Source organism: Haemaphysalis longicornis, unplaced genomic scaffold, assembly GCF_048455015.1.
Source record: "Haemaphysalis longicornis isolate Haplotype H1 unplaced genomic scaffold, Haemaphysalis longicornis Haplotype H1 scaffold_10, whole genome shotgun sequence".
NCBI lineage: Eukaryota > Metazoa > Arthropoda > Arachnida > Ixodida > Ixodidae > Haemaphysalis > Haemaphysalis longicornis.
This window is the reverse complement of record NW_027526204.1, coordinates 156,286,978-156,309,519: the sequence shown is the minus strand read 5'-3', so window position 1 is coordinate 156,309,519 and position 22,542 is coordinate 156,286,978. Positions and strand designations below refer to the sequence as shown.

General features: G+C 46.8%; 1 protein-coding gene across 1 annotated transcript in view; it reads right to left on the bottom strand.

Moving 5' to 3' along the window:
- Mcph1 (Microcephalin) overlaps positions 1–22,542 on the bottom strand; it is a 65,791-nt gene that overhangs the window by 5,946 nt on the left and 37,303 nt on the right. Inside the window, exon 8 of the mRNA XM_077691418.1 lies at positions 13,860–13,959. Within this exon, the coding sequence (XP_077547544.1) occupies positions 13,860–13,959 (100 nt within the window). The remainder of the gene's footprint in view (positions 1–13,859; positions 13,960–22,542) is intronic.

The window sequence follows — 22,542 nt, the reverse complement described above, 5'->3', positions numbered from 1 at the left end:
TTATTGTGCTTCACTTGACAAGTAGCGCAGTCAAACCTCGTGAAAATGGCCTCTTTGAAACGCACCATGATTAGTTCGCCATAGGCCTCGTGCGCTGGTATGGTGGCGCCACTAACAGCGATGATTGGTGACTCTCCCTTTGAATCGGGACGTCGACTTGCCTGTTTTATTGCACTTCCTTGCCCTGCTCTTAGCTAACCTAATAAATGTGCCCCCCTCCACACCCTTTCCCTTTTCTCTTCCCCACGCTGTTCTCAATCCTCATTCGTATGATTACTCCCCCTGCGTACCCATCTCTTCCCTGCATTTCAGCCACCTCTTTGTCACCTCTATGGCCCTAAAGTTGAGGCTCCCCCTCACCCAAAAAAATTCCAAAGCCTCCGCCAAAGTTGTTTCCCCATTGCCCAGCAGCGGTCATATCTCTGTGCAGTCCCCGACCTCTGCCGCAGCATGCACGTTTCATCCTGCGGCCTGTAGATGCTTGTGTATGCCCAGGTTCGCTTCGCTCGTATTGCCATAGAGACCTTCCTTCCCGATTTCTAGTTTCTCTGTCCTGTAATCTTCCATTCTCTGTGCCCAATTCGTCGTCTCCGCCGCCTTTAGCTGCTTTTTAACAGCTGTGTATGCCCCACTTTCCCCTATACCGACTTTCCATACCGCTTGATCCAGTGTCCTCCATGCTCCTCATATAACACTCTCACAGCCCATTTTTCCTCCTCCATGTCACGAAGTGCTTTGCGCTTCCCTCGCCTCAAAGGACAACCAGCCCATATCTCGCTGTACAGCCTCATTCGCAGTTTTGGTGTGGGCCCCAAGGCCGCCCTCTGATTTACCTCCAGGCCCGCTGGTACCACGACCCCCTACCACCTCACATTTGGTGCAGCCCCACAGTGCTTCATGCTTCATTATAGCTGCGTTCCACTTTCCTTTTGTCTTGAGGTGCACCTCATGCGCCATGCTCCTGGATATCTAGTATACTCTTGTACCCGAGTTTGTTGCACTGATACTGTTTTGCACTCCGTGTCATCGTGAAGACCCCGATGCCCAATTTCGCTCTGCTAAGGGCTGTCCATCAAGCCCTGCATACCTATCCAGTCGTCCCCCATCAGACATTAATCCTGGAACCCATTGTTGCACCACTCGCCCGTTTTTCATGTCAGCGTACTACCCTCTAGCTGCCTTTCTGACCCCACCATGTAGATCATGAACAGCAGTGGAGAGAAAGGAGGACATCCTTGCCACAAACTCTTGTACGTGTATACAAGCCTATTATCATGTTATTCCCTCCCACACTATTTGCACTTGGTTTTTTTGGCAAAGTTCCAGAGTAAGTTGATAAATTCTGCACCCACTCCCTCGTCCTCCAGGATATTCCATAGCCGCTCCCCGTCTACGTTATCACACACCGCTTCAATGTCCAGAAAGGCAAACCACAAAGGTCTGTTTTGCATCTTCGCCACGTGTATGCATTGGCTTACACAAATACCTAGGTTGTCATCCAGACTTGTGACTTTTTGAAACCCATTTTGAAGTTCCCCTAGTATCCTATTTTCTTCTGCCCACTGCTCTAGCTCGAATTTCACTGCCTGCATTCCTAACCTGTACAGCACTGACTTGACGGTGACTGGTCTGTACGAGATCGGTTTAGTCCTGCCTCCTTTGCCTTTGTACATTAAAGGGACAGACAACCGATTTTTGTCGAGTCTATGTTCTCTATCCCAAATGGAAGCCAGCGTTTTATATAGCCCGATAACCACAAGCAATTTATAAACAAATTGGTGGAAATAATTTTAATTTGGCACCAAACTTTCTGAAATCGGATGGGTAGCGGTTCGTAGTGTCGAAACTTGACACTAGAATATGTGTCCCGGTCACGTGACCTGCAAACCCAGCAGCTACTGTGACAGCTCAAATGTTTATTCACTCATTGAAAACCTTTTAACACAAGTATTTGTATAAGTTCAAATTATATATGCATTTTTTAACATTATTTTGGAAATTTTTAAGACACACCGCCCACCGCCACTGGGTTGCTCTCAGTGTGGCTGGCTGAGCCTTCATGCCCACATGCCCAGATTCAACGGCATAGTTCAGTAAACCGACCCAGCGAAGGAGCTTTGACGATTCTGCCCGAGTCAGGGGCGTTTCTTCCGGCGAAATATGCGATTTCAGTTTCCAAATACGCCAACGGCAGCTAAAAAAAAAAGTTGATGCACCCGGGGAGAATTGAGCTGTCGACCTCCACAACGTGAAGCCAGATTCTACTTGTCGCCCATGCCAACAGATGACACCTTCGCGCAAAATAGACAAGTGAATTTTAAAAAATACAACAGAATAAGAAAGCCTGCGATTCACACTTTTTTTAGGTGGGGACAAGTTTTAAAATATCGCTTTGCATCTCGCATACAGACAAAAGTATGTTGCCCCGCTACAGTATGTCATGGTTACCAGCATGATTTTTGGAAGGACACATACAGCTCGTAGATCTGAAAATTTTTATTTAAAAAGTTTTAGGGCGTTATCAGCAAAACCGTTTCTCGTTAGGGTGCTTTAACGGATGCCCTTTCATCTGGGATAGAGAACATATACTTGACAAAAATCGGTTGTGTGTCCCTTTAAAGTTCATCCTGCTCGTTCGCCACATGTCCGGTATCGCCTTCTTTTCCGCCCTGCGCCGATGGCTTGAAGTAGCCTCCCCTTGCTCTTTGGCCCTAACTGGTTGACCATTGGTATCCCATCCGTGCCTACTGCGGTACTTTTGGGTCCACTTTTTTCCACTTGAGCTTATTCCCATCTATCTCGAGACACTCCGGCCTCCCCGCCGCGACATCTCTGCGACACTGCGAGCCGCTTCATCCACCTTACAGAATTTTTCCGTGACAATTTCATGAAGGTATGCCAACGCCTGCTCTCCCTTGAGCATCTGCCCTTCTTCGTTTTATGTAGTACCACGTTCTGTGGGTCCCAAGCATTTCCCTCATGTCCGTACATGGTTCCAAAAATTTTTCGGCACGTCTCTACCCTTCCCTCGTATTTGCGCCCCCCATCGCTCGCTGCCACCCTTTATCATCAACTGCATAAACAGTTGATGTGCTGCGTCCAGCGCCATCTTGCGGACAATGGAAGCACAGCTTCTGAACTCCGTGAGCAGACGACGTCCCGCAGCATGGCATTCAGTGCAGTACGATCCTCAGCAAAAGAAAGAACGAATGGCCACTATTCTGTTTCAGTGTGATGCAATCAGCCAAACAGTATTTTAATAAACAAAATGTCTCGCAAGGGCGACAGGAAAGCGATTCGTCACAACAAAACCAGTTGTATACAAGCACGGGACTGCATGGACCCTGCTATTCGCAACGGCTCCAAATGAACCCTATTGGCACCGCTCAAATGAAAGATAGAAAATAAAAAGGCGAAAACCCGCAAGCCCACTTCCAAGAGAGGGGTGCAGTGGTGTGTGTGAGAGAAGGCGCGAATGCTCCACCAATGGAGAAACTGTGTGTGGGGCCGTGGGCCCCCGAAGAGAATGACACGACCTCACGGTGCTTGTAGAAGCGAATGTCTCCCGTGCACTGTGCCTTATCGGTGCCAGGAAGCGATTTTATGTCTGTTGTGTGTGGAATTTCAGCAAAATGTTCGTGTGTATACATTGTGACACCCGGGATATGAGGCCTCAAGAGCTAAAGATTCAGGTTTGTAGAGGGAGGTTTTTGAAAATACACCTGCACACCAAATCTTTACCTGAAACTGCTGAAACTACGGTGAGTGTTCATTGAATGGGTTCAAAAAATGTCACTTGATGCTTTTTTTTTTTTTTGTTCAAATGCGTTCATATGTTGATAAACATGTACTAAACATGCGAACATTTTTGGATGTAGATGTGCATGAGGAATCTAACGAAAGCCCCCACAGGTGGTATTCTTTGAAAAGTTTAGCTGTCAATTTCTCCGCTTGGCAACACTGTAAACGGCCACAGACATGGCCGATGCGCCACGGACATGGCGCGGCTTGGGCCACTGTGCCCGCAAGCCGAAGAAAAAAAAAAAAAACACCGGCATGTGTCGTCTACTCCGTTTCAACCCGATTCTCAACGGTGGCGTCAACAGAGATGTTATTAATCACACTCACATTGAACTCGAGGCGGTACTTCGCATTCAATGAGGTAGAGTTTGTAATGTGAAACACAGTCATGTGCTTGGCACAGACAAGTACCGGCATCCCGCGGAGCCCGACGTAACGAGTGACGGCGCACTCACATGGTTGCCTGCATGCATGCCTCGCCAGTGAATACAAGCAACACGTTTACTTCTGTTACTCGACATAGCCACAGGCCTGGACATGGTAGAGCGCACAACGGTAGCTACGATTTTATGTGAATGGTTCCCCTAGCATTCTCAGTGCCGATGAAAAAAAAAGCCGCTTGGAATAGATGAGATCGTTTCAAAGCCGATAGAGATATACGCGATTGTTTGTGTAACTACATGCCATCATACGTGTGCTCGTGCATCTTATCTGTGTCAGCAAAAATATTTTGCGGAACAAGCTCCACTTTAATTCGTTTCCTTGGACCTACTACGGCAGAAAGGCAAACTACAAATTGTGCAGGACCATATGTTTGAGATATTTGAGAGTCATTTCAATAAAGCTGTAGTATATGCGAGCCTCCGCATTGTGGCTGGTGTGTGTCCATCTATTTATTGTTGTGCTGCTGCGTAACGTAAACATTTACGTTCCTCGTGTTTTTGTTTATATTTTGCCGGCATGACTATGCGTACTATGGAAGCAAGCATATACGTGGGATGCTCCATGTGTTTCCTGATGCGTGCACACTTGTACTGACACCAGAAGTCTACATGGGGAGCTATATATAAAAAAAAAAAATCCTTCACTCCGTTTTGTTGAATACACAGTATTTTTTCCCAACGGTCTGACGTCAAGTTGCATGCAGATACGCAACTGCACCTATGTTTCTGGTTTTCTTTATTTCGTGACAGGTACTATTTGTTCTCCGGCACATTGACGTCACAAGCAGCTGATCCATGTCGTCTGCTTGTATAAGAGAAGTGGCGCTTTCTGAAATGTTTTAGCATGCATTCCCACACAAGGGGAACATTTATATTGAAATAACAACTGCAAACGTAACCAAACGCAGTGATGTCTTGTATGCAAACATCCCGGTTGGTGTTGCAATTCAGCTCCATAGCGAACGGCTGTACGTGTTCATTTTCTTCTTTGGAAAAAACACCGCTGCTGTTACCAGGTGGCACCACGTGTCTCCTTGAAACTGCAGGGCTCGACGCTCATAACCATTATTTTGTTGTAGCCGTAGGGAACACTCACTGCAAGTATCATCCATCCCAAGCAAGAATCAATGTCGTTGCACAGGCGGAGGCTTGCCACTTCCTTCCACTGCTGCTGCCATGGCCCCCGGGAATAGTCAGTGGCCATGGCAGCAGCTAAACCGGCAGCATGTCCAGCAACCCTTTCTGCTTCATTCTACAGGTTAGTTGCTATCGGTGTACAATATGTTACCGCTGCCATGCCCCCTTTGTGCTAAGTGCCGATGTATTTTTGTTGCAAAGCTTTTGTTGCTGGGAGGCGATGTTGAGCTCAATCCGGGGCCAACTAAACCCGACCACAGCCAGACTTTCAATCACATGTATACCCTGTCGAAAGCACTAGGCGCGAAGATTGATAAAAACCATGCCGAAGTATTGTCGCAGCTGTCTGATGTGAAGGCTATTCAGCTGAGTCTCGAGAAACAAAAGTCAGAAGATAAATTATCAGCAATCAAAGGCCAAAGTGACCTTGACTTAACCCGCACAGCATCTGACGCTGTACGCACCGAAACTGCTCCCCTCGCTCGTCGTCTTGACAAGTTTGAAGACAGATCCCGGCGCGAGAACTTGTTATTTCGTAGACTTCCTGATAACCTAAATGAGACTTGGGAAGATTCTGAGAAAAAGGTGCGAGAGCTGTTGATCCACTTTAAAGCTGCAGCTTTCTGATGAGGCTATTTCACGAGCGCATCGGCTGGGAAAACTTTCTTCTGGTAAGTGCCGTCCATTGATTGTAAGATTTTCAAGCTTCAAAACTGAAGAAGTCTGTTTGTCTGCCCAAAAAGAGCTTAAAAAGGGAGATGCTAGCGTAAGCAAAGACTTCTGTGTTGCCACACGTGCATTGCGGAGAAAGCTCACCGAGTTCGGAAAGGCCAGTGGCAAGCAGTACTCCGTTAGGTACAACAAACTGTTCATTAATAAACAATGCTGCGTGTATGTTCCTTCGGCCGACTGCGTCTCCGAAATTGATTCCCAGAACGACACCCCGGCTCAGGGTAGCGAAACTAGTGTTTCCGCATCAAAAGACGTGCCTTCCGCATAGCCAGGCCCAAATCGCCTCCTAAACTCTATGACTGATGTTAATCTTCTTTTTACTAATATCCACAGCAGCGTTACGAGTAAGCGGGATGGCCTGTCATCATTCGTCGACACTTGCGGCGCTGACATTACAGTCCCCACTGAAATCTGGTTGTCAGCCAAAATTCCAAACAACGGAAAAGCATTTCGATCTGTTTCGAGCTGACCGCTGTGAAAGATCGGGAGGAGGCGTACAAATGGCGGTTGCCGACAGCCTTTCGTCTTTTCACGCACCCTCACAATCTTGCCCTGAATTTGTTTGCGTGTGCATGCGCATTAGCTACTGCGACTATCGGCCCCCCACTGCTCCTTCGACATTTTGCGCTGACCTTCACGATGCACTAGACAGTGTTACCTTGCGTTTCCCGCATGCTCCCATAATTCTGCTAGGCGACTTCAGTTTCCCTAAAATTACGTGGCCCGTTTCTGATCTTGCCACTCCTGGTTTAACTAGTGAGGCCGCAAGTTTTATTAATTTATGCTCAGATCTTGGTCTCACCCAAATTATACATGAACCTACAAGGATTTCTGATACAAGCGCTAACACAATGGACCTTATTCTAACTACGTGTCCCAATCTTATTCATTCCTTATTATTTTTTCCTGGCTTAAGCGATCACCTCTTGATCAACTTTTCCCTCAAAGGCGTAATTACTCATCCTCGGACAAAATCTAAATATATTCAAGACTACAGTAAGGCTGATTTTTCATCTATAAACAATGAACTTGCAAGTTTTTTGGACAGTTACATGCCTAATTTTTTCGAACGGTCTGTTGAAAGTAACTGGTCACTTTTCAAGTCTAAAATACAGTACCTTGTAAATACGTATACACCGCTGCGCATAATTGCCTTCGATTGTGATGGTGCTGCAATCCCGCCCTCTCAGTGTTGTGTTGTGTTGTACTCGGTATTTTCAAAATCATTTTCGCACTCCCCTGTTGTTGAAATGCCACATTTTGTTCATGCTGATTTTCCTACTATGGATGCTGTACTTTGCGATGTGGATGGTGTGGTGAAATTGATCAGAAACTTGAAAATGTCGTCGTCATCAGGTGTAGACGGCATCAACGCCAAGTTCTTAAAAAATACAGAAATGTACTTAAATACAGAGATATTATGCAATCTATTTCATGAATGCTATATTTCAGGCTTATTACCTAACGATTGGAAGGTCGGTAAAATTGTGCCATTATTTAAAACTGGTGATCCATTTTCCCCCCTTAATTACAGGCTGATATCAATAAGGAGTGTTCCTTGCAAGATTTTTGAGCATATAATATATCCTAATTTGGTTAAATTTCTAGGAGATAACTCATTTTTTACCCCTACGCAACATGAATTCCGTAAAAAATTTTCTTGTGAGACTCAACTTCTTTGTTTCATACATGACATTGTCACTGCTGTTGATAACGGACATTGCATTGATAGCATTTTTATTGATTTCTTAAAGGCTTTCGATTTAGTTAATCACCAATTACTATGCATGAAGTTAAGCAAACTAAATGTTGATCCAAACATTCTTTCTTTGATTGAAAATTTTTTATCTAATAGAACTCAGTTTGTATCTGCCAATGAATTTGATTCACCACACTGTCTTGTGACATCAGGGGTACCACAGGGTTCCGTGCTGGGTCCTTTGCTCTTCTTGATTTATGTTAACGACTTGTCTTCAGTAGTTACTTCAAGCATTAGTTTGTTCGCAGATGACTGCGTTATTTACAAAACTATCACTGCAGATTCTGACACTTCCATACTTCACAGTGACCTCCATAATATAACTACATGGTGTATTTACTCGCGTAATCCTCGCACTCGCGTAATCCTCGCACCCCTAATGTGAGCCACCAAAACTTGAATTTTTTGGTTCCTCGCATAATCCTCGCACCCCCAACTTTGCAGCGGCGAAAGTTGCCTGCTCGCGAAACCCGCATGGTGCACGCGCTCTCCAACGCGCGCCCTCCCCCACCGCCTCTCGGTTCGGCGGAGAGCGCTGTGTATCCAAGGCCATCCAGGTGCCCTAACAACCTGCATGGCTACTCCCTAACAGGCGCCCTAACAGGCTATACTCACACTGTCCTTGAGCCGGTTTCGCGCATGTTTCGCGTGCGCGCAACTAGACGGTGTTCGCGCAGCCCGCTGTCGTGTCGTCGTGTCGCCGTCGTGGTCCCGCCGTTGAGCGGCAGCAGTCAGTGAGTTACTCGCGTCAGTGGTGGATAGCTCGCTGCCGTTTTGATAACTTTTTGATCTAATTGTTTTGTGCTTGGTGCCGCTTCGCCATGGGGAGGAACGCCAGCTACACTGCCGCTTTCAAATTGAAAGCGAAAGAGTACGCGATCGAACACGGCAACCGTGCCGCAGGCAGGCGCTTCGGCGTCACCGACTTCAACGTGCGTTACTGGAGTGCAGGAGTAGGACACGCACATACGACGACGAGATAAGGCGCGCACCAGAAAGCAAAGGCAGCAATTTCATGATCGCTGATCGACGGGAGACTGTTTACGTTGTAAATAATAAAATAAAAATAAATAACTGCTGTTGGCAACACTGAGCTTACCTATACAAAAAACGACCGCTACATTTAGCGGGATTGGCATAAGGCAAATTGGCAACACTGTGCACCGGATTTTTTTTTTCCCGCATAATTCTCGCACCCCTAACTTTGCATTGAATTTTCCGAAAAAAAAGTGCGAGGATTATGCGAGTAAATACGGTAACACATGGAAATGCGTCTAAATACTAACAAATGCAAAACAATTACATTTTCACGCAAGCCTGGCACCTCCAATATTTACGACTACTATATCCAGGGCTCTAAACTAGAACTTGCTGCTTCATACAAATATTTAGGAATTTTCCTACAAATATTTAGGAATTCATATCACCAACAGCCTTTCTTGGCAGCTTCATGTAAATTTTATTGTTAATAATGCGAACTATATGCTTGGGTACTTGCGACGAAATTTCTCTATGGCGCCTTCACACCTTAAACTACTGTTATATAAAGCTTTAATTCGGCCTAAACTTGAGTACGTGTGTACGGTGTGGGATCCCCATTATGATTATCTCATTAACATGTTGGAAATGGTACAGAATCGTAGTACACGCTTCATCCTTTCTAACTATGCTCGGACATCTAGTGTTTCTGCTATGAAACGAACTTTAAACCTTCCCAACCTAGCCCTAGGCAGAAAAATTGCCCATTTGTCAGCCTTTCACAACATTTATTTTTCAAACGCATACCTCAAAGCTGAACTTTCTGCGTCGTCATATGTATCATCCCGTATTGACCATCGCCATAAGGTGTACATTCCCCACTGCAACACTAACTTATTGTTTGCCTCTTTCATTCCCAAAACTGCCAACGAATGGAATCGCCTGCCCCCTGCAATAGCTAGTGTAATTGATGTACCTTCATTTAAGATTGACATGGAAAATTACTTTTGTTCCTTATAATTGCATTTATGCTATGGACTCTGTTGTGTATGCTACTTGCATTTTTTGTTGTTGTTGTTCCCAGTGATTTGTTTCACTTTTGTTTTTTCTGATGATAATGCCAGTGATGTACCACCCTCCGGGCTTTGAAGGTATTGAAATAAAATAAAAAATAAAACTGTGGCCACCAATGGGGATGGCGAGGCAGGCAGAGGCCTCCGGTCACGATCTGGATGCGTCGCCACCGTTCTCGTGCAGGCACAGCCGGGGACGAGACAAGGGGCGAGAACTGCTGCGGGTGGGGGCCCAGGAGGAGAAGTGCACACGCTGGGACGCCCCCGTGGCAGTGGCCGGCCACAGTGACAACGGGCGCAGCCAAGGCCTATGCTCACAAGCACGTTCCCCCTCTCATTTCAACAAAGAGCTGTTTGAGCTTTCAGTTCCGCCAGGGAGCATTACCAGAAAACTCCGCCCAGCTGTGCACCAGCTCGCGTCGCCTCGCAACCACCTAAGCTGCACCTAGCCCAGCCTAGCTTAGATACCGCTTATGTGATCACGTAATGCTAGTCACGTCGCCCAAATCACGAAACTGAGCCCATCTCGCATAAGTTGGATCCCGCTTGTATGACAACCTAACTTCATGTAAAGCTGTTCACGTGACATGTTCCCTTTAAAGGGAAACTGAAGTGATTTGTAAATATTGCGGGATTACTAGCGCAAATTGTAGTCTGGAGTTCATAGGCCATGCTTCGACCACTGAGTGCGTTTACGCAAATTTATTTAGTAGAAAAATCAATTCGAAAATGATGTCCTCCTCTCTGCATCCTCGCCCATTTTCTGCGGCGTTTTCGTGTGACGTCAGGAGGAAATGACTTGGCTTGACTGCACTACTGCACGGCTCGCCAACCTTCCGACACAGTCGGCCCAGAGTTTAGTCCGCCGGTTGCCGACGGGTCGTCGCAATTCGTTCGCTCAGTTGAAACTAAGCCACGACACGTTTGTGGATGGAAGAGTGTGCCTTTCTTTACTTTGTTAGTTTGTACACTGTATCAAGCTCCAAGTCCAGGTCGCTCCAAACAAGCGCTGCACAAGCGCACATGTGACGCTTTGCTGACTGGTACGCTATAGTAGGACAATCTAAGGCCACTTGAAGGCGGGAGAAGAGTCAGCAAGTCGATATAGGTACTAACGAAATAAAATCAACTCATACTTTTACCATACAGCGTAAAACTAGGGAGCAGGAAGCACTTTTTTGCACTGGGTGAACAAGCACAGCCGTAAGCAGCACGATCACACATCTGCAAATGCTTTTCCGTCTAAGAAATGCAAATGCTACACATGAGATATTGTGGAAATTTGGGGGATGCTTACTGCACGAACGCTATACAACAAATAGTCAAATGCTAAAGCTAAATGAAAATGTAAACTGGTTATACATTATATACCTTATATTTCCAACGCAGACAGCACTCTGGCCCGTGGCCGAGTCATCTGGAGCGCTAAATATGTTATTTTGCAAGTCGCAAGTTCGAATCCTCGAGGGTACATTCTTTTTTTTTTGTAAGTTGGTTTTTTTTCGTTTTCGGCCCATGTTTTCTATACTGAGTTCACCATTTTTGGGCCGTAACGTTCACTGCTCCATGAACGAGTTTGCAGAACGCGTGCAGACTGACACTAACACGCTAGCAAGTTCTCGTTGGCGTGCTGTTGCCATAAGCACTGGCTGCTTATGGGCAGTGGGTGCAGGCCAGAATCAGCAGAGCCTCGGCCTGGTGCAAGCTCGAAATATGGGGGAAAAGCGCATGGCATTTGAGCGTCTGCGGGGACGCGGAGGGCGTTCATCCACTGCGTAGGCCTCGGCTAGTGATTTCTACAATTCCAAACCGTCCTGCGAGGCTTATCTTAGGCCTTTAACAGCCGACAACACGGCAGAAGCGCGGTACGACGATTACTGAGATGTTGAGATGTCAAACATGTTGTTTGACAGAACCGAAACCGAAACTTGCTTGAATGCTAACCCTGGACACCGTCCAATCACGGTGCACCTGATGATGATGGTTGGTGTTTCATGGCGCAAGGCCAACGAGGGCAAAGAGCACCAAAGAAGAAGTTATATGATGAAGCGAAGTGATTACCACAAAAAGGTCGGTATAAAAACATGTAAATCGGACATAATAAAATCAATTAAAGGTAATGCTGATGGCTGGTGTATAGGGCCAGATTTGATTATGCGTGATATGAGATAAGGTTTAAAAACTTAACATCTGACAAATAATCAAACACACGTTTCATAGAAACACTGGCATCGTCACCTAGAAATAGCGATGGATGTAGTGGGATATGTTGTCTGTAGAGTTCTCTGAAGTGTTTGTGTCGTGTTGTGTGAAGTGCCTTGCATGTTATTAGTAGGTATGTGGACCACGGATAGGCCCTCCCCGCACCTGCTACACAGGGGTCTTGGAGATCCCGTGAGCAGGTGGGAATGTGTTGCATGCGTGTGGCCTATCCGTAATCGAGCCAGGGTAACTTCGTTGTGTCTGTTGTGAGTATCAGTGGTGTATGCTCCCAAAAGTGGCTTTATAATGTGTAGTTTGTTGTCAGTCTGTTGATTCCAGTGCGCTTGCCATGTTGTGCGAAGGTGTTGTCTGATGTGTGGTTTCACGTCGGTGTAGGGTAATGTGGTTATGTCTACTGCATTCGAGAGTGTAGCAGCAGCAGCCATTCGATCCGCTGCTTCGTTCCCGGCTATACCACAGTGGCCAGGGACCCAGCAAAGAACAAGTTCAAATTTGCGTACATACACAGACATAACACCCTTGACTATTAAATTTATAACCTGATTTTTTGAAGACTTTGTTGACGACAACGCCCGCACAACACTGAGAGAATCTGTATATATAATGGATTGTGGGATGTGGCTTTGAAGGATATGATTAACAACCAGAAGTACACCATAAGCCTCTGCCGTAAAGATACTTGTATTACTGTTAAGAGTTCTAGTGACACTAAGCCCGGGCCCATGCGCCGCGCAGGACACCGAGGTGGAAGTTTTAGAGGCGTCCGTATAAAATTCAGAATAATGATACTTCTCCTGCAAATACAAGAAGTGCTGCAGAATTGCACATGTGGGAGCTCGGTTTTTATCTACATGTGTAAATGATGTGTCACATGAGACAGGGCGGAGATGCCATGGTGCTATGAAATCTGTTACAGAACTTTGGATGGTATCTAAAAAGGAGACAGCAAGCTCTGACGCTTCCTCTCTAACTCTGTAAGAGAAGGGCGCAGAGAACGATGGTCGATTTAAAAGGAGTTCAGTCATGGAGGTATCATGAAAAACTGATTTAAAAGGATGGTGAGGCATGGATGAAATTTTAAAAGCATAAAGGAGGTCTGTGTATGCTCGCTGACGTTGTAGGTTCCATTTGTTGCACTCAACATACAGGCTTTTGACCGGACTAGTTCGGAAGGCACCACATGACAAGCGGAGCCCTAGATGAAGCACTGGGTCCAGCATTTTGAGGGATGTTTTACTTGCTGACCCATAAACAACGCTACCATAGTCTAATCGTGAACCTATCAAGCTGGTAAAAACACGCAAGAGAAGTTGTTTGTCAGCACCAAAAGAGATGTGCGACAGAACCTTCAAGATATTCATTGTTTTTAAGCATTTATGTTTTAGTTGTTTTAGGGCGGTGCACCTCCTCCCAACGTCACAGCCTTTAGTTGTAGTGGCCGCCGCAGACCGCGCATGGTAGTTTTTCTTCTTTCGGGCTTTACAAGATAATTACCGACTTATCAACCGGATAAACGATGAAAAGTGTGTTAATTTGAGCCAGTCTACGTAGTGCAAGCAGAAACGGGAGCTTGACAAATTCCCTTCAGTGTACCTTTGAAGCCCTGTAACAACTGGTCTCCCTAGGCGCTAGGGGATCACTGCACAACGAGAGCGAGCTGTCAGAGCGGAACAGAGCTGTCACGATGCCCCCTCAGCCCACTCGGGCACTTACCAAGAAGCCAGCGCTCCGAGGCGTGTGTGACTCGAGGCAGCCAGCGGGTCACCTGCGGGTCCCCCAGGCACACTCGGCAGTGCGGGTAGGACGGGGAGACCTGCACCCGGGGGAGGAGGAACAGCAGCTTGAAATTTGGCTAGTCTGGGCCAGGTTTGCACTACAACATAGTGTGTCGCCGCAGTGATGAACTGCAACGCCCTCTCGGCGTACTCTCTGTGTGCCATGCAGCACACTCACTGCATTTGCCATCGAGGCATTTTTAAGAATGAAATTGCCATTGCGATATCTTTTGATTGCAAATTTTTTCGTTACTTTTTCATGCGCGAATAACTTTTTCCAAGAATCAAAAGTGAAGAGTTAGCGTCTTCTGCTTGCACGCCACTTTTAGCGGTGGTCGTCTGCCCTCAATGGTGAGCAGACGACCAGAGGCACACTTGGTACTGTTGTACAGCTCTAAAATTACTACATAAGCTTATTCAGACACGAAAAAAGATGCAAGATGATGAAAAGCTATCAAAACAACCATTTAGCTTTCAGAAAGATGTCTCCCTAACAAAAAGGGCCAGTGGGGTCAGCCGGTGTGCTGTCTGCCCACGGCCTTCATCAACAAAAGACCCTTCTTAAGGCCTCGGACAGCAGACCAGACAAATTTTTAGGGCCTATCATTAGGGCCTATCATATTACAGTAACCTCAGCCCTAAGGCACTCTCAATGGCCTGTGTGCCCCCCAAAGTGCAACGGTGCAGTCGCCACTCTCCCTTCAATTTGTTTCCTACGCACGTGAAAAAACTGGCAAGACTAAATGCGACGTTGCCAAGCTGGCAGAGGGATGCCAGGACCAAGGTGTGCGCACCTTGAAAATTTTATTATTATTATTATTATTATTATTATTATTATTATTATTATTATTATTATTATTGTGTTTGTGTTTAATGGCACCAGGGTATCTGCGACAAAGAGCACCAAGACTTTGTTAGGTGGTCCTTCTATGTCAGGTTTGTACTTAAAATGTGCATGAAATGGGCAGGGGCTTGGGACTGCCTAAAAAACTATATATGGGTGTAGAGGGCCCGTAGACTAAAAGGTAAGAATTGTGATGATGGCGGATGAGAGGAAGAATGGTTGATACATGAGAGCGCCTGAAGCCTCAGAGCATGCTGCGCAGCCAGGCTGCCTGTGCGCACAAAACAGTCTTCATAAACTTCCTGAAATCGGAGAGAGTCTGAGGTCTGAAGTGACACCCTGTATGAAATGAGTTTTAAGAAATTGACATCTGCAAGATAAGTTAAGAGAACATTGGTTCTTCTCCTAAGAATAGTGAAGGGTGCAGTGGAATATTGCGTGTGTAGAGTTTAGGGAAGTGTCGTTTTCTGGCATCATTCATGGACGTACACTCAGTTAACACGTGGAGAACAAAGAGCCCCCCACACTTGTCACAGACTGGAGGGAGTGCACCATTCAAAAGATATGTGCGCGTGGCTTGTGTGTGGCCTATTCGCAGTCCACAAATGGATACCTCTGTGAATCTATCTTGTTTCTCGGTGAGATATTTACCTTTGTAAGGTTTAACTGTGTGTAATTTGTTGTTGGATTCTTTGTTCCATTCCTGAAGCCACATTTCACGAAGTCTGTCGTATAGCTGGTTTCATGTCCAGATATGGAACCAGAGGTTCATCCACGCCAGTGTGAAGAGCAGCTGCCGCAGCATACCGGTCGGCGAGTTCGCTCCCCCGTATGCTGCTGTGCCCCGGCACCCAGCACCCTACTATCCTCATATCTGAAGCATAAGCCAACATTACCTTCCTCATGAACAGGGTTTTTACTTGGTTCGGCCAAATGTAATGCCGGCACGACACTGAGAGAATCTGTAAAGATAACAGACTGGTGTGTATTTGTTTCTGCGATGTACTCTACCATAATTAAAATTGCATATGCTTCTGCTGTAAAAATGCTGCAGTTTGCGTTCAGTGTCTTTGTACTAGTGAGTTTGGGGCCATGTGCAGCGCATGAGACAGCAGAAGCGGACTGCGAAGCATCTGTGTAAAATGTAGTGTAGGGGTTCGTGTGTTGCAAGTGTAAAAAATGCCACTCGACGCAGGTCCCAAGGGGCAACGAGGTCGGTGGGAGCAGTCTTGCTTAAGTCATTAAATGAAACCCCAGGTTCCTGTGCCTGCATTGCCGTTCGGAAGGGGAATGGCATGGTGATAGATGGACGGTTAGAAAAGAGGTTGCTAGCCGACGTGTCAGTGATGATAGCATTACATGGATGATTAGTCAACGATGCTACCTGGAGAGCATACGTTACTGCTGTATACGTCCGCTGGTGCTCTAAGCACCACTGGTACCACTCAACATACAGGCTTTGGATGGGACTTGTCCGAAAGGCACCGGACGCAAGCCGGAGCCCTAGGTGGAGGACTGGATCCAACATTTTTAAGGCTGTTTTAGTGGCGGATCCATATGCGACACTGCCATAGTCAAGGCGCGATCTCACCAAGCTGCTGAAGAGACGCAGAAGGCGCGTTTTATCTGCTCCATAGGACTGGTGGAACAAGATTTTCAGTATGTTCATTGCCCCGATGCATCTATTCTTTAGTTATTTAATGTGCGGAATAAACGTAAGCTTGTCGTCTAGCACAACACCAAGGAATGTATGTTTCTTTTTTTACCGGAAAGGCCGCACCATTCAGAATAATATCAGGGTCAGGCCTTATACCACGCTGCCTCGAGAACAAAACACAGGTACTCTTTTCAGGGTTCACCCAGTGATGGAAGCGGTATTTTACTTCTCGGAGCAGCTGTTGGAGCAGGCAAAATTCCACTTTGGAGCAGCCATAAGCCACTTTGGAGCAGATGCCAAATTACGCTCTTCAATGCAGTTATATAAGGGTAGATATAATTCACAAGAAAACCGTTAAAGTTTCCAATATTTATTACTCAGCATACTTCATGTAAAAACCAATGAACAAATGCAGTAGGCGCATCATTTCAAAAATCAGAACAAGATCTTTGTTGCCTTCAACTTTCGGATAAAAATACTCGAGGTATATCACTAAACTGTCCTAGTTTTAAAACGTACCTTTTCACTTGCAGCCAAAAACTACAACAGGGCAAACACAATTAGAGCAAAAGCCACAAAACCACAGTCATCCTTACATCAAGTTTTAAAAAAATTGAACATTTTAACTTCCGGGTTTGTCTGTATATGTAGTTCAGGTACACCACAACAGTGTTAGAGTTGGACCAATGCAGCATGTAATAAAAAATGATTGCAGAAAAAAGTCTTGAAAAATATAAAGCCGAACAATACTAACTCTACAATATTAATAACACTAGTACACGCCACAAAGAACCATTCATATGTTCTTTGTGACAAACATGGTAATGCCCCAGGGCGGCCGTAAAGCCATAAAAAAAGCCATGGACGATCACAGATAAAGAAAGTCATGTCTACAGATGCGCAGACACATCGCAGCAAACTCAGTTTACAAGCAGGTTTGACTTGGATGTTTGAATAAAGGTGACACTAGACAGAAGTTTACTTTCAATTTCAGTTTTGCATCAGAGTTAGAAGTGCTACCACACGCTTTCGAAATGCCGCTTCGGCGCACGTTTGGAGCAAAAATCCCTTAAAACGACCATTTGGAGCAGCATGGAGCAGAAGTTTCGTCTTGGAGCAGTTTGGAGCAATTGGAGCAGCACTTCCATCACTGTCACCTTAAAGCAATTCTCCTCAGCCCACTTGGCAAGCCTGTTCACACCCAGTTGGACCTGCCGCTCACATACGGATAGGTTACAGGATTTAAAACTGATGTGTATATCATCCACATATACGGAGTAAAAAATACCGTATTTACCCGATTCTAACGCGCACTTTTTTTCCGAAAAAAATAGGCCGAAAATTCGCATGCGCGTTAGAATCGGATACAAAACCGAAACTGCAGAAACAGCGGAATTTTCGTCCCACCCATCGCCATCTCAAGATGGCGCAAAAGCTTTTAGCAACGATTTTTTCGACGCAGCAAGTATTCTATAGCAGCAAGCCTAGGCGCCTAGGTTTTTCTATCGGCGTTCACACAAATCGTCAAATCATTTCCCTTGCGCGCTTGATAACAGCAATGGCAGCAGCGGCTCCCACGCGTTAAAAACGAGTGGTTGACTGAAGCGTGTACCTCTGGAGAAGCTCTCGGGATGGGCGTGCGAGGCGTGGGCCATGATCCCATCGACCATGGTTGAACGTTCGTTCAGAAGTGTGGCATCGCGAACGCGCTTGAAGGCACCGAGGCCGAGATGTTGTGGTCAGTGGAGAGCGACGAGGAGTGAGATGAGTGAGATTACTTCGGGATATAAATCGCCCGTTTCTCTCGCATTCATTTGTCTTGATCACAAAGTCCCGTGCGCGTTACAATCGGAGGTGCAAGTTTGTTCGGTTTTTTTGCCAGGAAAATCGGGTGCGCGTTAGAATCGGGGGCGCGTTAGAATCGGGTAAATACGGTAGTTGGCGGCAGTGCCTTTCGAAGAGTATTCATCTTAATGATAAATAGTGTACAGCTAGTACCCCGCCCTGTGGAACTCCGTTTTCTTGTGTGTGTATTTCCGAAAGTGCTGCACCAACTTTTACTCGGAAGATACGCTCAGACAGATAGCTTTCTAGTGTGTTCAGCATGTTTCCTGACACACCGTATGACTTCAGGTCGCGCAGGATACCGTAACACCATGCAGTGTCATACGCTTTTTCCAAATGAAAGAAAATGGACACGCAGTGCTGCCTGTGAACGAATGCATCCTTGATGTACGACTCCAAGGCCACCAACTGTTCAGTCGTGCATCTGCCCAACCGGAATCCTGCCTGTCGTGCATCTGCCCAACCGAATCGAACAAGTTTCTAATTCGATTCCATACCTTGGCTGTGTCAGTGTAAGAATTAATAGCTGATATAAAAGACCTCCAACTGTTGGTTTTGGCGTCTTTGCGGTTCACTTTCCCATGGCTTTGGCGCGCTTAAAAGCTATGAGGTTCTGGGAAGTGGGGCATCTACAAAGAACACCCCAGGCCTTATTTTGTGTTCGTAGTGCAAGCCTGCATTCCTCATTCAACCAAAGCCTCCTCAGATTAGAAGTACCACAAGATGCCTGGGGAATGGGACTTCGGGCAGACTTAAGGATATGACACGTAAGAAAACTACAAGATTCATCGATGCCCAAGTGACTGATGGTTGAGTGAGAGAGTTTCGATTTTTCCTTCAACTTTGCCCAGTCAGCACCGGATTCTCTGAACTTTTTATGTAAGATGGAAGTGGAGGGGCCTGTTTCTAGACATCCGAGGGTAACTGGGACGTGTTCACTTCCGTAGGGGTCAGTATCAACCTCCCATTCAACGGACGGAAAAAGAATGGAAGACCCAATAGCCAAATCGATGTGCGAATATGTGTGGTGTGTTTGACTGTAGTATGTTGGCTGTTTTTGGTTTAATAGGCAAGCTCCGGATGATAAAAGAAACTTTTCCAGCAAGCGGCCCCGAGTAACTGTACGTTCAGACACCCAGAGTTCACAATGAGCATTGGGATCGCCTACTAACACAAAAGGTGGTGGAAGTCAGGAGGAATGTATAAGCAGCAGACTGTTAATAGCCTATTAAAAATTACTGCCCGGACAGCCACTGCTTCGAGAGCAGTAAGTAACTGAAGGAATTGACAGGGGACAGATTTTTGCATGACAATCGCTACACCACCAGAGGAGTGAGTGCAGCTGCCTCTGTCTTTCCTGAATACTGTGTATTGGGTGAGGAAGTTGGTTTGTGTGGGTTTCAGGTGTGTTTCTTGTAGGCACATGATATTCGGCTGATGTCTGTGGAGGATTTCATAGACATCACCGAGGTTCTTAATTAGGCCCCTACAGTTCCATTGCATTATACTTTGGGCTACCTTTAAAGCCTAGGAGGATTACGGTGCTGTGTATGGGGTTTTCTGGGTGATGCTACCTACGTCACTGCACCTGAATCAGGCTCCGTGACACGGGGAGCTTGGGTTTTTTTCCCGCAGCCAAAACTGCCGCGATGCTCTTTTGACGACTGGGATGCAGGCCGAGATGGCGTAATATCCATGTCGTCATCGGAGTTTTTAGGCGTTGACGAGATGGAGATCTTACGACGCCCACCCCGAAACGTATTTGATGGAACGGCAGGAGATCCCACCACTACCTTTTTTGATATGTTGGACATGGCTGCGGAAGAGGGGCCTCGCGCTTGTACATCCATTGCCACTGGCGTTTCGGCGGCCGGAGTGTGTGGAACGGCAACCGAAACGCCCGTTCCAATGTTTTTTTTGTTCTTGCGCAACACCTGCAGCCGCAGCAGGAGTTTCAACAGCGCTTTGGGCTGCCACAGGCAGTGCCTCGGGGGACGGAGGCTTCGCTGACCGGAGTACCCGTGGAGAGCAGATGGCGCCCTATTCCCCGGCGGGCTGCGTCGGCGTAGCTCCCTGAAGGGAGCAGTGCATGCCATTTACGCGCTCCTGGGAACGACAGATTTTGGGTCACTTTGAGGTTGATGATCTCTTTTTCTTGTTTGAATTTCTGGCAAGAGCGAGAATATCCATCACAGTTGCTGCACTTGAATTGTGTTGCTCTGCACTCGTCAGTCAGATGGTCGTGTCCGGCGCACTTAGCACACGTTTGTTTGCCTCAGCACCCATTGGTTCCATGCCCGTACCGTTGGCACTTAAAGCAATGGCGCGGGTTGGGCATATAATCTCTGGTCTTGCAGTAGATGAAGCCAGCGTTGACAGACTCTGGCAAAGTGCAACAATCAGAGGTTAATATGATGCGCTTTGTCCTCATTTCCTTTCCGTCTCGTCCCGTGATGCGTCGAGCAGCGGTTACCCCTGCTCACGCAAACGTTCAAGGAGGTCCGAGTCAGTTTCATTTATCAGTTCTGCTTCAGAAATGACACCTTGGCAGCTGTTGAGGGTGCGGTGGGGAGTTACAGTGATGTCAAAGTCGGCTAACTTCGTCAGCTTCAGTAGGATGTTCGATTGGTCCTTGTTGTTCACTTCGATAAGCAGGTCTCCAGAGGTTAGTTTTTTCCCTTGGTAGTTTTTGCCTACGAGACTTTCAATAAACTTTGCTACTAAGAACACAGACCTGCTGGTAATGGGTGTTGCCTTATCAGCTGCCTGCATTATTAGAAAGCGTGGAAAGTTGTCGGGATTGGGAAAAGCAGGTTTGAAATAGGCTTGAAAATTGCTCTGGTGCGGGCCCTTTTCGGGGCCCGATCATCTGAAGAGAGGGGTTTTGAGAATGGCTGTGTCTAGCGTTCCGTCCAGACGGAACGGCAACTGTCACTAAAGTTCCGTCCAGAGGAAACACAACTCGCGTTGAGAGCAGTCTTTCTTGATTTTTACCTAAACGGCCAAACCGCTACCACTCACTGACTAGCCAGAATCACTGATAATTATTAATCATTATTAATAGGTACAGATGACACAGATCCGGACAGATCTCAAAGCCGCCACCCGACGCCCGCTTCACAATATTTCAGCGAGAGCAGTCGGTCTTGATTTTAACCTAACCGGCCAAACCGCTTCCGCTCACTGACTAGCCAGAGTCACTTAATTATTAATCACTGGTAATAATTACAGAAGATCGGGCGTAACTGGCGATGGCTACGTCGGCCTTGGCTCCAGTGAGCGGGAGCGGTTCGGCCGCTTGAGTAAAAAACCAAGAACGACTGCTCTCATCGCGTGAATTGCAAAGCGGGCGTGAAGTATATCTATTACAAAACACTAACCACGACAGCAAAAAAAAAAAAAAGTTATAAGAATCAAACCAGGGACTACGTACAACGTCCGTAGCCAGTGGCGGAACCGCTACACCAAATCCCACGACAAGAAATGGCGGCTAAGCGGCTGTTTTTGATTTGGTGTTCAGTCTGGACGGAACTTTAGCAGTTTTTAGCGTTCCGTCTAGACGGAACGCTAGACACTTTCTTTGAGAATACCATGCGCCTTAGTATAAAGCAGGGGACGGGGGTTCTTTCTTCATTGACCTTACCCTGGCAGTCAATGAGGTCCCGGAGCTCCCTGCCTGGTAGACAGGCAGGGAGCCCATCGGCCGGAGCTTGACCAGGGCTCCGACGGCCACCGTTTGCGGTTTCTACCCTTCACCACGGTCGGACACAGCCTATGCATGGGAGCTCGGGGTCCGCGGTCTCGCTGCTCACCGTCACCGTGACTACTCAAGGTGCCCCGAGCGGGGACCTTGGAAAAAAACACACAAAAGAAGGGCATCGGACGGATTGAACAAGGCCACCCACACTTGAAAGAAAAGCATTTAGGAAATGTTCACCGCGCATGCGTGCTCCCGAAGTAAGTGAAATGTCACAGTACTTTTGCTTGTGTGGACATGCAGCGTGGTCTGCTCGCTGCTTACTGCTTTTTCCTTCTGCCAACAAGCTGCCCTCCGCGGCCCTTCCACACTGCACAACTAACGAGTACCTGCCTGTCGCAACTCTCACAGGGTGCGCTCCCGTTTCCCCTTTAGATCGGTGCGCTGCCGTCTTCACGGACACGTTAAGCCCCGTTCCAATCAGAAGGAAGCCGGCAACGAAGCCTGCTTCGTGGAGAAGTCAACAACGATGCAGGCTGCCGTCCACTTTAAACTGAGGAACAACGCCAGCGCCACCT